The 13,482-nt window shown below is 52.0% G+C and overlaps 5 protein-coding genes across 5 annotated transcripts; 3 read left to right on the forward strand and 2 right to left on the reverse strand.

Moving 5' to 3' along the window:
* Window positions 1-464: 464 nt before the first annotated feature.
* On the forward strand, window positions 465-3,996 carry BJX68DRAFT_280140 (histone deacetylase hosB; the record flags this gene model as incomplete). Its single annotated transcript, XM_071048877.1, has 1 exon — window positions 465-3,996. Exon 1 carries the CDS (start codon window positions 589-591, stop codon window positions 3,994-3,996), a length of 3,408 nt encoding a protein of 1,135 aa, XP_070892689.1. The 5' UTR covers window positions 465-588.
* Window positions 3,997-4,567: 571 nt separating this feature from the next.
* BJX68DRAFT_249546 (AN1-type zinc finger protein) lies at window positions 4,568-5,898 on the forward strand. The gene has a single exon (XM_071042133.1). It carries the CDS (start codon window positions 4,731-4,733, stop codon window positions 5,673-5,675), a length of 945 nt encoding a protein of 314 aa, XP_070892690.1. The 5' UTR covers window positions 4,568-4,730; the 3' UTR covers window positions 5,676-5,898.
* On the reverse strand, window positions 5,894-7,578 carry BJX68DRAFT_272942 (tRNA-ribosyltransferase family protein; the record flags this gene model as incomplete). Its single annotated transcript, XM_071047321.1, has 8 exons — window positions 5,894-6,080; window positions 6,148-6,335; window positions 6,396-6,473; window positions 6,534-6,591; window positions 6,650-6,970; window positions 7,067-7,150; window positions 7,222-7,472; window positions 7,537-7,578. 8 exons carry the CDS (start codon window positions 7,576-7,578, stop codon window positions 5,894-5,896), a joined length of 1,209 nt encoding a protein of 402 aa, XP_070892691.1.
* Window positions 7,579-7,889: 311 nt separating this feature from the next.
* On the forward strand, window positions 7,890-10,470 carry BJX68DRAFT_249551 (putative MFS transporter). The gene is made up of 10 exons (XM_071042134.1): window positions 7,890-8,060; window positions 8,182-8,628; window positions 8,686-8,809; window positions 8,857-8,932; window positions 8,978-9,059; window positions 9,113-9,215; window positions 9,262-9,665; window positions 9,717-9,886; window positions 9,949-10,033; window positions 10,095-10,470. Exons 2-10 carry the CDS (start codon window positions 8,563-8,565, stop codon window positions 10,419-10,421), a joined length of 1,437 nt encoding a protein of 478 aa, XP_070892692.1. The 5' UTR covers window positions 7,890-8,060; window positions 8,182-8,562; the 3' UTR covers window positions 10,422-10,470.
* Window positions 10,471-11,495: 1,025 nt separating this feature from the next.
* BJX68DRAFT_219627 (uncharacterized protein) lies at window positions 11,496-12,922 on the reverse strand. The gene is made up of 3 exons (XM_071037883.1): window positions 12,487-12,922; window positions 12,294-12,353; window positions 11,496-12,010 (listed from the first exon to the last, which is right to left on the reverse strand). Exons 1-3 carry the CDS (start codon window positions 12,536-12,538, stop codon window positions 11,826-11,828), a joined length of 297 nt encoding a protein of 98 aa, XP_070892693.1. The 5' UTR covers window positions 12,539-12,922; the 3' UTR covers window positions 11,496-11,825.
* Between the last annotated feature and the right edge of the window lie 560 nt (window positions 12,923-13,482).

Consider the following 13,482-nt stretch of genomic DNA (forward strand, 5'->3'; position numbering starts at 1 on the left):
TATTGTGTTGAGTTTCCAACTTATGGAGTTTGGATAAAGGGTGGGCCTGGCGTTTTCTTATAGGGATGTCCATTTTCAGGCGTTTTTAATGGTGGGTAGGGTTTATGATGGGCCGTCTTATGATTTATGATATGAATAGAACATGCAATAAATTCGCAAGTCGAACTTGATTGGTCTGTTAGCGTACTGTACACGGAGTAAATATCGATGCCCGGGTATGTGCAGACTCGCGGAGTAAATATCCCACAAAGAGCCACCTAGTCAAGCTCTGTCAAATTCTCTAAACTCTTGCAAAGATTGTCATCTCTTGAACTGACAGGCCATAGACTGGGAGAAATGAAGACAAGACGAAGAAGAGACGAGGAATGGACGATCGACTGCCCCTTGGCCCAAAAGAGCAGCGGGTGTTCTTTAGCCTCCTGTGATTGTTATGATCTTTTGGCCCTCCTTGTTTCTCCCTTTTCACAACATGCAAGATACTCTCCTCCCTTTTGACATAGTTAATAGTCTACCTTGTATTTCCACTGACTGCAGCTTGTCTCATTCATATTTTCTTAATCAAAATCAGATGGGCCAGTCATCTGCGTCATGGACCCCTCCAACCCTTTCAATGCGACTGCCACCTACAAAACCCCCTCAAAAACACCTCCTCGTCCACCACCCCCCATTGATCCGTCCATTTTCTCCGATCGTCTGAGCTATCCGTCCCTTACCGCGACCCATCCCCCGCTTTCTCCGTCCGCGTTTTCCTCCTCCTCGCTCCTATCGCCGTCTGATCCTCCCGCGCGTCCTGGCGTCAACCAGCCGCCGTATTTGACCCCAAGGCGCATACCTAGTTCCAGCTCTCTAAGAGATGAAAGGCGCAAGTCTACTCCTAACCTAAAGAAGCGCTCGTCTACCGCCTCTCTTCGCTCCGCACAGCTCAACAGTGGGGGTCCAGTGTCTCCCCAACCAAGTCTGTCGCGCCGCTCGTCCTCCACACTCGCGACGTCACCTACCCTGGGCCTTAGCGAGAGCGGTTCTACCATGTCCAAACGGCCTTCGCTGTCCGCAGCGGTGGAACAACCAATACCAACTGCGGCCTCCATCGCGGCCGATCACTTCAAGAGAGAAGTCGCACAACACCAGTCTGTGGACCTGCAATCTCAGACTTTGGTGGTGATTCACGATGCATGTTACGGCCACCGCTTCTCGCGCCCGCGCACGTCGCGTGCCGCACTGAGCTCAATTGTTGAGAGACCCGAGCGTGTCCAAGCTTGTGTTGTAGGGGTATCTGCTGCATATGTTCGACTTGCCCGCAGGCATGCTGGTGGCCAGTTTACCGTTCACCCGGATTTGAACCTGCACCAGCTCCCTGTTCCGCCATTTCAGATCCGCAAGACTTCACGGAGCTTGGCAGTTACCTCTCCCGCAGTTACCCATGTGCACGGAACCAAGTGGATGGAAGATCTCAAAAACATGTGCGACGCTGCTGAATCACGGCTTGCGCTGAATGGCAAGGAACTAGTTCGCCCTCGGAGCAGCGGCAAGGATAGCGCCAGCAGTACTACTTCTGACAAGCCATTCCACGAGGGAGATCTTTACTTGTGCTCCGAGTCGTTGAATGCGTTTGAGGGAGCATTGGGCGGGGTGTGTGAAGGAGTGGATGCTATTTTCAGCCCAACCGCTACGAAGCGTGCATTTGTCTGCGTTCGCCCTCCCGGTCACCACTGCTCGTCCAGCCACCCTTCCGGTTTCTGCTGGATTAACAATGTCCATGTGGGAATCTCTTACGCAGCAATGACCCATGGTCTCACCCATGCTGCGATCCTGGACTTTGACCTTCATCATGGCGACGGGTCTCAGGAAATCACTTGGGAGCAAAACCAAAAGGCGCTTGCGGCACCCAAGAATGCGGCTGCTTATAAGAAGGCTATGGTTGGCTACTTCAGCTTGCATGACATCAACTCGTACCCGTGCGAAATGGGCGAACCGGAAAAAGTGCGCAACGCGAGTGTCTGCATTGAGAAGGCGCATGGGCAATCTATCTGGAACGTTCACTTGGAGTCGTGGAAGACTGAGCCGGAGTTCTGGGACCTATATGCTTCTAGATACTCCGTTCTGATAGACAAGGCTCGTGCGTTCCTGAAAATGCACACTGAGCGATTGGCCAGCATTCCCAACGGCCCTCAGCCCAAGGCAGCGATCTTTATTTCTGCAGGGTTTGACGCGAGTGAATGGGAAGGTGCCGGCATGCAGAGACATCAGGTCAATGTTCCCACCGAGTTTTACGCCAAGTTCACTGCCGATGTTGTGCGGATGGCAGAGGAGGAAGGACTTGGGGTCGATGGGCGGATTGTCAGTGTACTGGAAGGAGGGTACAGCAATCGAGCTTTGACAACGGGTGTTTTGAGCCATTTGTCAGGGCTAGGAGACACGACCCATGCTCCGGCCGACGTATATCATGTCGATCGTTTGGCGACTGAGATGACTGATCGCCTTGGCTTGTCGGACATTGCACCGGATGACAAGCAGCGGTCTGTATTTGAGGCACTTTACGATCGTGAATGGTGGTCACCCCCGTTGCTAGAAGAGTTGGAGGCTTTGGTCTACCCGCCCCCACCAGCAGCGAAACCTCGAGAGAAATCTGCTCCGACCTACTTCGCCCCGACACAATCGTTCGCAGCCAAAGTGGTACTACCAACCAGGGATCGAAAATCCAATGGCTCGCACGCCAGTCTAGACCTGGAGCCTCCATTGCCTCCCGTGGGCTGGGCAGTAGCCGCCCACGAGTTATCCAAGGTACTCATACCCAGCGATCGACAAACCACAAGCTGTCGCCCAGAGGAGTTGAACGCTGAAGCCTCGCGCTTGAGACGGGAACGACATACCGCAACCGCAGACATTGTCCAGCGTGATGCAGCAGCTACTCCGGTTGAGCCTGCTGCAGGCGAGGAAAACAAGATGAAGCTCCGCATCAGGAAACCCAAGCCTTCCCTGCCCAGCACACCAAGAGCTGAGACCCCGGCACGCCGCACCGACAGAAACAGCCGCCGAACTACGCTCGATTCTCCGAGTGCTTTGCCCGATCCATCTCGATCGCCCGGACCTCGTACTTCCCGGAGAAAGAGTGCTGCTTCGACCCCTGAGCAGAATGGAGCCGATCAGAGACCCTCGTCGCAGGGTTCAATAAGCGTACGTAAACCCAACATGTCTCGACCTGGAACCCCGAAGCGCACAGCAAGTCCACGCAAAGCACCACCTGTGCCCCGAGTTCCTTCTGCCTTTCTCCCCATGACGCTGCCGACCGAGCAGCAGCCCGCGTCTGATAGCAGCCGGGCCCAAGATGACATGGACAGTCTCACAGCCAATGTTGGCAAGCTGAGCATCAAACTCAAGGTACCTTCTCCGGAAGAGAACGCGGCGCGAGAGAAAAAGGCGGCGGAAGAGCGCAGACGAAAGACTGCTAAACCAATCTCTAAGCCTTCTCGTTCTCACAGAAAAGCTTCTGGCAAAGCACCCGCCCCGACACCTGCGTCAACTACAACATGTCAGCGCCCAGATGTGTCTAGAAGCTCTCCTGAAGAGCCTCCCCTCCCAACCATGCCTGCACCAGACCACACGGTCAAACTTGAGCCGTCAGAGGAAAGCGGAAAATACTCAGGGTTATCGCTCGCGACCCCAGACGCATCATCCCCTACACCTGTTGAGCCCGAAGGCGCTAGACCCGAGACTCTTGCGGAAGGTAATGACTGGAACCAGAATGCAATCCTTGGTTCTTCACATATGCCTCCGTCGCAGAATCCATATGCGGGAATTTCTCCACCTCTCACACCTGGACCCGTGAGCTCCTCTGCAAGTCCTCAGTCCATGCTGTACTCGCCTCTCGCGGCAGCCTCGGCTAGCAGAACCGGCTTGCCCGTGTTTACATCCCGTGGCCCAATTCCGTTTGCTCCGTCAAACGTGACAAGGGAAGATCATGCGCAGGCAACCCCGAACTCTGAATCTGGAACTTAGTGTGATATCCTCTCGGTGGGAATCTCGATTTGAATCCGGACTTGGTGCTCATCGTGGTCTCGCTCGCATATTGGACTTGCTTTGTTGCTTTCACTTTCAAACTCTCTGATCATGCTTCTGAGTTCTTTTTACTATCTCTTTGATATACCCTCTTGTTGGAGTTTAACCCCTTGTATGAAGGAGAAGGATTTCGTTTTTATTGTTGTTATGATTTACTTATTTATGAGACATGATATCTATGACGCTCGGTCGCTTTTCACCTATGGTTGCTGCTAGAGCTCACTGCCACTTCATTGTAATGAAATATTGACTCTTTACTCGACGTATCTGAGAATCGGATTTTGAGAAGGGGTTTGTCTGAGATTGACTGCCTATTGTTCAGATGTGAACTCAGAAAAAAGACGACTTTGTCGATACAAAATCTTTTGGCTACTGGACTGCTGATTTAAGCTAGAACTTGATCTTTCTGCCCTGGCCATGTCTTGAGAAACCGTCTTGTGAGGCTGAAGCCATCTATAGATCTGCTGACGCAGCAGGCCTCCGCATTTGCCAGGCTCCAGTGGGAACCTTCCAGGGCGCTCTCTCCAAATCTCCGCCTCCGCGTTGCTGATCAATCTGACTTCTTTCACATCGCCTTCATTAATACAATCAGAAGTTTGACTCAACTGCCTCATTTCCCTCTTTTCTTGTTCCATTTCTTCCTTTCTCTCGTTTCAACTACCCCATCTTCAACCATGGCTCCCATTTCAATAAGCAAAGGCACCGGCGGCGACTCCGACCCGCAGTCCTTCACCCAAATGGCCGACCGCGATCTCGAATCCATCGGCCGCCACTGCCAATTTGAATACTGCAACCAACTAGATTTCCTTCCCTTCCGCTGCGAGTCCTGCCGCGGGACATACTGCCTTGACCACCGTACTGAAACCGCACACCAGTGCCCGAACGCCGGCGAATGGGCCCGCCGCAGGAACGCCTCCCGCGAGAACACTCCCACCACAGCGACGCAGAAGCCCACAATTTACAACTCCGATCAGTGCGCGCACTTGTCATGCAAGACGCTCATTAATACGCTGAAAGACCCTGGTGTGCGGTGTCCGGATTGTCGACGGGAATATTGCCTCAAGCATCGGCTGCGCGAGGAACATGATTGCGCCAAGAGACTAGGCGGCCGTGGTGCTGGTGCTGGTGCGGGGATGGCACCGAACGAAACGATCAAGTCTATGTTTGCGCGTGTGCGTTCGTGGGGCAAGGACAAGAGTCAGGCCGCGGTGCAGGTTGCGGCCGCTGCGAAGCCGAAACCGAAGCCCAATAGTGCAGCTGCGCGGATTGTGCAGGTGAATACGATGAAGAAGGCGGCTAAGGGGGATGCGAGTGTGCCCGCGGACAAGCGCATATATCTACATGTTGTCGGCACGTCGGAGACGCAGACGGCTGACGCGCCAAACGGGGATTTCTGGTTCGACTCGCGGTGGAAGGTTGGGCGGGTACTTGATGATGCGGCGAAGAGGCTGAGGGTTGAGAATATGAACAATCGGGCTGGAGAGGAGGCGCGGCTGCGGTTATTCCATGTTGAGTCTGGGGAGTTTTTGGAGTTTGCGGATGCGATTGGGGGTGGCAAGGTAAAGACGGGTGATACGATTGTTTTGTTAAGGGGTGCTGGGGTCATGCTGGGGAAGTGATATCTATTTGATTTTTATTTGACCATTCGCCATTTGCATCTGTTTCTCACTGCATAGCATGATACTCCCTATGTTGGCGTTTCAGCAATACGTCATCAATTTGCATCTTGAATATACTCTCCTATACACTTTGTCCCTTCATTCTTACTCGTTTCACCATCGGCTTGACTGCGGTATCCGAATAGTCCTCTTTGGATTCATATATAATAAGATCGTTGTTAGTCTTCTAAAACATCAACCCCGACCCCCCTCAACGCTCCAACAATCCACTCTGGAATCTTCGCCTTCTCCCCATACATCTTGGTAAAGAAATCCTTGAGGAAAGCTGGAAACCGGTCTTCGAGAATTGCCTCGCGGGCCTTTCCCATCGTCGATAGTGTGTAGTGGACATTGTGTATGGTGAGACTAACGCGCGTGCCTTGTTAGCATAGAGACGAAAACCTGTAGTGGACTGATCCGGGTGTTCCCTTACAGATGCGCCCCCACAGTTTCCTTAGCAGCTAGATGGTGGATATATGCCCTCGTGATTCCCAGTCCGCCTTCCTCCTTTGGTCGACAGGTAGCGCAGGGGCAGCCTTCTTCGACGGGCCGGAAGTCGTGCGCGAAGGACGCGTGGCGGAGGTTGAGGTTTCCGGAGGAGACGATGGCGTTGCCGAAGCGCTGAAAAGGCGTGTCGAGTTAGTATCTCAAGAGTCTAATGGAGGCGTAAGAGGTGCGTACGGCTGTTCTTGTTGGCCAGACGCAGTCGAACATGTCTGCGCCGAGGGCTATTCCGACGATCAGGTCTTCGGCATATCCCTAGATCATTATATCAGTGTTGTCCGATAATGCGCCAATCGGATAAGAGTGGCAACTTACCACACCCATCACATAGCGCGGCTTATACTCCGGTAGAAGACTCGTGCACGTGTCGACCCTTCTCTCATTAGTACCGACCTTAGCCAGATAGCAGATATAATGCTAGGGCAACATACACCTTGCAAAACTCATCCTTCGCCTCACCACCGGAAAGCCCTCCAATGGCAATTCCGGGCGTATCTCGAGCGACCATCTCCTCGCAGCACTTTTTCCGCAATTCCAAATCGAGACCGCCCTGGATGATGCAGAAGAGGTTCTGCGTCTCTGGATTCTTATGAGCTTCGATGCATCGGTCTAACCAGCGGACTGAACGCTCCATGGCCTCGTGAATTCGTGCGTGGTCTGGGGAAGTCGTTGCGATTACGTCGTCCAGTTGCATGATGATGTCCGAGCCGATAGAGTTTTGGAGGGAGATGGAGTGCTCGGGGGTGAGGAGCCTAGTATCGTTGTATAGGGTCAGTAAAGCATGCGATATGGCCTGATCTGATATGTTCTAATCAGGTCCGTTCCGTAGTAAGCGCAAGCAAGCATACATCGGCGTCCCGTCATGAGGACTGAGAAACCTCACACCTTCCTCCGTGACCTTCGCAAGCTTCAGCAAAGAAACCATCTGAAAGCTATTGCGCCAGTCAGCAAGCGCACAATTATCCACAACAGTAACAACATCACCCCTTCTCCGCAAACTCACCCCCCACTATCCGTCAAGATATTCCGATCCCACCCCTGCAGCTTATGCGCACCGCCTACCTCATCCAGCACAGCTTGTCCAGGCTTCAAGCCAAGATGGTATGTATTATTCAAGCATAGCATGCACCCGGTCTGTCTCAATTGGTCGTATGTGAGGCCCTTGAGGGACGCTTGCGTCGCGACGGGCATGAAGATCGGGAGGGGGACGGAGCCATGGGGGAGGTGGAGGGTACTGGCGCGGGCTTTTGTTGTCTGTAAAATTCTTGTTAGATCAGATATCGACCCATAGGAATCCGAGCGTGATCTATGTACTCACGGAGCATTTGCGATGTAGGTCGAAGGTTAGCGCCGAAGGCATGGCCTTCCGCGGGGTTGAGGCTGACATGAATCGAGTGGGCGGCCAGGTTGCTGCTTTGCGAAGTCCGCGTAGTAAAGACGGCTTGTATTGCGGAGAGCTATATATCATCAAGAAACATTCATAGCACTGCCAATGCTCGTCTAGACGTGCAATCGATTGTTCTGGATCTCGCGGATCAAATAAATTCAAGATGAGTTTGCAATGTTTGTCTGGGCTATCATTTTGGGGATGTATGTAATGTACTGTACGATACCGGGGGTCATCAGAAGCGATTGGTTTCTGATCAGCTATTCTTAGCAAAGCTTCTTTGCGCTTGATGTTGCTTCTCTTGGTTGACATCTCTTGAAAAGGGCTTAAATGTCTTTCACAGTTTCACAGAAGCTTGCCTACACAACCGGCACAGCATAAGGCTACCATCGGCTCGAGCGCACTCAACATCCAAATCCGAGTCAGGAGCTGGACGAAGTGTGCTCGAAAATACAGTGTAGCAGCTACCCTTCATGCTAAGCTATGCGCCGTCTTGAACTGATTGATGAGTTAGACAGAAGTTTGAGACCGTTCTTTTTGGCTCAATCACCGGGTAACAAGATGAATGCATTTGAGAACCGGAGCCTGGCTGGCTGAAAGCTATCCCTGCTAGATCTACAGCATCCCATTGGATTTTCTATCGACAACGTCGGACACAGCGAATGCAGTTTGCGAGTCATTGTCTGGACAAAACGAAGCCAGCCCCCTCTCGTGTGGGCCAGCGCCGATCAGTCTCTGTGGCCCCCTCGAACCAAACTTGGGTCTCATATCGGAGGTTGACCGACATTTGCGAGCACGGAGTGTTCCCCAGTCGCGGTTTTACCCCAAGATCTAGCTCAACTCGGACCATGTGAGGGGCACGGCCCTGACAGCGCCTGCCCTTAAAACCTTTGACCAGCAGGGGAAAAAAAAGGTTGGTCGTCCTGCACAGCTTCTCTCTCTGCTATCCCCGCTATCATGAATGAGAAAGAGGTAACCCCGCACGGCGTTGTCAACGCGACTGACGCGGAGTTGGCGCTCGAGGTGAGTAATTATGCCCCCAAGATTCGAGACCGAAGGCTTACCCGCGTTCTCTCCTAGAATCATGCCGACGATGCTGAGCTCCGTGCTCGCGAGAAGGCGTTGGTTTGGAAGCAGGACTTGCATATTGTTCCGCTCTCCGCTACTATTTACTTGCTTTGTTATCTTGACCGATCCAATATTGGTACGCTTGACATCTCTCGTCAAAGGGATGATGCTTATATGGTCTAGGGAATGCCAGAATCATGAACTCAGAAACCGGCAATGATCTCCTCACCGAGACGAACATGAGCTCGTACGAGTATACGTAAGTACACTCCTTTGTCGGCTCTCTCAGTACTGACCTGGCTAGAATCGCACTCATGGTCTTCCTGATTGCCTATGCCCTTTTCGAAGTACCTTCCAACTACTTCCTCAAGAAGCTCAAGCCTAGCGTACAAACCTCTGCCCAAGCTACTTTATTACCGCATCGCTAATGTTGAATCAGAGATGGATCGCCTTCCTAATGCTCTCATGGGGAGCTGTGACAATGGGTCTAGGCGGAGTGCATAATTTTGGGCAAGTGACAGGCCTTCGTTTCCTTCTCGGAGGTAAGCCATACCCACGAATGTTGGAGTTCGCATCTGACCCAGCCAGTCATGGAAGCCGGTCTTTTCCCGGGCCTTGTTTACTTCCTAACCTTCTGGTATCGCACCCACGAGCGTTCGATCCGCGTAGCTCTAGTTCTTGCCTCAGCCACACTAGCCGGTGCCTTTGGCGGCGCAATCGCCTACGGAGTCGGACACATGAACCAGGTCCATGGCCTCTCGGCCTGGCGATGGCTTTTCATTATCGAGGGTGCCCCATCCTGCGCCTCTGCTGTTCTCGTCTGGTTCATACTTCCCGACTACCCGGAAACTGCATCCTGGCTATCCGAGGAAGAAAAGGCCCTCGCCGCCCGACGCCTCGAGCTAGAAGGATCCAAGGGTGCTGCAAAGGCCATGACATGGGAAGATGCCAAAGAAGTCCTCTTTGACTGGCGACTATACGCACATTATCTTGTTAGTGCCCTTGACCTCCACAAACTCAGCTCTCTAACTTTGGTGAGACAGGTCTACTTTGGCATCTCTGCACCGTTTTCTAGTCTTTCGCTCTTTACTCCTGCCATCACAAGCGGTCTAGGGTATACAAGTCTCAATGCGCAGCTCATGACTGTCCCTCCCTGGGCTGTCGCCTATGTCGTTACAACAGTCGTCGCCTGGTCCGCCGACCACTTCAATAGGTATGCCATCCCCCACATATTCACCACCACACATGCAATAGAACACCACTAACACTCCCCAGCCGCGGCCTTCATTCCGCCGCATTTTCCTTTATCGGCGCAATGGGCTTTCTCGCATCCGCGGTTCTCCCGGCAGATGCATACCTTGTACGTTCAACCATTCACTCCGTTATCCTTTGCTTCCTAAACTCATCACTCACGAATCCAGCACCGCTACGGCTGCCTAATCGTCGCAACAAGCGGCTCTTTCGCCTGCATCCCGCCCCTTCTCGGCTGGCTCTCCTCAAACATCCGCTCCACAGCGGGAACGGGCCTCGCAATCGCGCTAAACGTCTCCTTCGGCGCGCCCGGCCAGATCGTCGGCGTGTGGATCTACAAATCCAACGAGGCTGCAAGAGGATATCCCACGGGTCATTGGACGAATGCGGCTCTATTGCTGCTCGTCACGGTCGGGTGTATTTTACTGAGACTGTATTATGGATGGATGAATCGGAAGGGGAAGGGTGGTGCGGGTGGGGAGAGGTTTGCTTATTGAGGGAGGAGGGGTTTCACAGGTTGTGCTAGGGAGGGAAGGAAGGATGGATCTGCTGGCTCTATAAGATTTATTATTTATCGTCGTCGTATCTATAACATATCCAACTGCGGACAATGCATTATTTAGTATATGATACGTGGAATTCTCGTGAGAGGTAGGAGACTAGGGCAAAAAAAAGTCGTGGCCTTTGGGATGCCTGAACCATGGAACGAGCACTGCACGTGAAACCTTAGTTGCGCGAAATAAGGTTAAGCTCAAGACGTTCCGAGATCTAGACTAGCACGATACTTCTAACTTCGTCTCTCGACAGTGTATTGCATATCCATGAACTTTTGAGCTGGCCGAAGTGGGCTATAACGCGGGAGCAAAACCCGAGAGAGAGACTATTGATGCATCTGCGTACTGGCTTCATTTGATCTTCGCCAATCCCGACTATCATCGTAAGTGCACGAAGTATGGGACTGGAGCGGGCAGACTTGGTCGATGGCCAGTTTGTACCCTACCCCCAGTAACTCAGACAGATCTTGGTCATTGATCAGCATAAGGAGTTGCTAGGTTAGTTTCATGCTATAACGCCCAGACTTCAATGGGGATTTGGGCCATCCAGATCCTACAAAGCACCCCCACTGGTTACCTCTACGTTTACCAGTAAGAATGCCCCCTGTCCTTATCTGCCAATGCAATAGTAAACAGCTCTCAAGGCTAGCCATTCAACTCCCTGGGCATCGATATGATCGACAGATTGTACACTAGTAGCTATAGCAGTGGTAGTAATCTGAATCTGCACCCAAGCCATTCTCGCGCAAATTGGGTGAGAAAGGGCACAGCAGCGCCGGAACCAAAAAAAAAATAGATGTCAAATTCATACGTCATAATTATCTGTCGTCAAAAATATGTCGTGCCGTGCGTGGTCTGTCGCACCGGCTTGTCGTTGGAAAGGAAAATATGAGGAAATTAAGATGAAAAAATAGGTATGAGAAGGGAGCTCGGCTCACGCATGTCGGCTTGTCGGGGGCGGAGAGGTATTCCAGGCCAAGAATAATGAGATCTTTCCTCCACGAACGAACGTAGAGAACCTCGCGAGCGCCCGTCTCCCGTTCCAGTCAAAAGTACAATGTGCACCTAGCAGCATGAATCCACCCGCTTCTGACCGTCGCTCTGTATGGAGAAGTAAACAAACAATAATGTCGACAGCCGGTAATGTTGTACATGTCTGCGAGATCGGCGTCAATCCGGTGCAGGTCGCATGCAATGTCAAGTTGCCAAATTGCCAGGTTGGAGAACACCAACGAAGAAGAGTTGTGGAATGAGATCTCTCCAGATGGTCGAATGAAGAAGAGAAATGGGAAAGAAAATTCGAAGAACATGAGAAGGGCGCTCAGCAGTACAATGTCCCAAGCACCGTCAGTCGATGGTGCCCGGGAAGTTACCCCCGCTGGAAGGTTGACAAGCTCCAGGATCGAGAACTTTTATCGCCACCTCAGCAGCATCCTCCATCGCGTTCTCGACGTATTCGCCATCGAACCAATATCGAGAATGGAAGGTAGTGCCGTGAACAACAACAGAGCAGGACCACGCTGTACGACCTCCTAGAAACAGAACAATCTCGTCAGTCCATGTTGATGAAAACTCTGATGGTTTGGTATAAAAGTCGGTGAGGGATCAAGTTGACTCCACTCGCCCACGCTGAAATGCCGGGTTTGGCTTTCTTTGACGCCTCCCGTCACCAAAGATCTGCCTATCTTCATTGTTGTTCCAGCGTTCTGACTCTTTTTTTTTTTTGACAGCAGCAGATGTGAGGCAGTTGAGAGGCAACCCTCGGGTTACAGGACACTTGAAGTATAAGGCATGAAGAGGGGCAATCATATTTACCTCGACGGTCGGAGAAGGTATTGTAGATTGGCGGCGCGACACTGGTTTTGTCACAGTAGACTTGAAAAGCATCATGTTAGCAACTCAAATCATAGTTGCGTCGATATCTTGAGGGAATGAGGGAAAGAACACGGCACTCTTGAGTACCACGGACGGTGTTCCGTCAGTAAGATAATTGAGAAGTGGGGCGTACACTGAAGTTTCATCCGCCAGACTTTCTTGATGCCGAGACTCGGGTCGGACATTGTGGGAGATATTGGGTGATGTCTGGTCGTGGGAAGCTCTGGAAGACGAACACCCTGGAGGTCTATCAGGGCAAGCGAAGGACAGACGAAGACTCGCCGTGGTGGTGGGGTTTGCCTGTGGCTAGCTCTCTTGTCGAATAGTGCAAAATAGGTGGAAGATGTTGGAGCAACGATGGTAGACGTCGACAGCCAGGGGACCACGAGGCCAATTGATAACAAAAGAATAAGGGAGAATCACTGAAAAGAATGTCTGGAAGGAAGGAGGTCTGTCTTCTCTCTTCTTTCCCTACTCCTCTTTCAGGAAAAATTATCGAGTATTCTCTTTCTTAAACCGAACAGACTTGGTGGATATGGGGAACAGCGGTGGTATAAAACGGTGGGCCATTTTTTCAAATTTCACGCCTCAGTGCAGACAAGACAAGTCAGTCTTTTTTCTGGTCTTTTGGCATGACAAACACGGAGCACTAATCATCACTGGAGAACCTAGTCGACGGACTTATGCATGAGACTTGGACATGGCACGACGTCAGCAAGTTACCCCCCTCCATCACTCTCCACTCGAGGCACGCCAGGGCATGGAGAACCTGCGGATCATCTTGAGGCTGCAAGCTGGAACGGGCCGGCGCAATGGCTTTGAAGAAACGCCAGAGACGAGGGGAAAAAGGGCCACTAGTTCCCACACAGGCTAGAGAGATCCATTGCGTTGACAAGGAATATGGCAGTAGACATGGGCGCTGTTGTACAGGAAGGGAAAATGGCTATTCTAGACCGTGCTGGACGAATCATCCGCCTTGGAATTTTGAGGAGACTATTTTAATTGCTCGCATCACGGTGACTCGGGACCACTAATAATTTTTCCCTGTCCCGCGAAGAACGAGGTAGGATCGGGTATGAACAGGCCCAGGCTGCCTCATCATGGACGTGGTCGAGGACAAAAACGGGCG

Source organism: Aspergillus pseudodeflectus (assembly GCF_044049435.1).
Source record: "Aspergillus pseudodeflectus strain CBS 756.74 chromosome Unknown BJX68scaffold_93, whole genome shotgun sequence".
In the NCBI taxonomy this organism is placed as follows: domain Eukaryota; kingdom Fungi; phylum Ascomycota; class Eurotiomycetes; order Eurotiales; family Aspergillaceae; genus Aspergillus; species Aspergillus pseudodeflectus.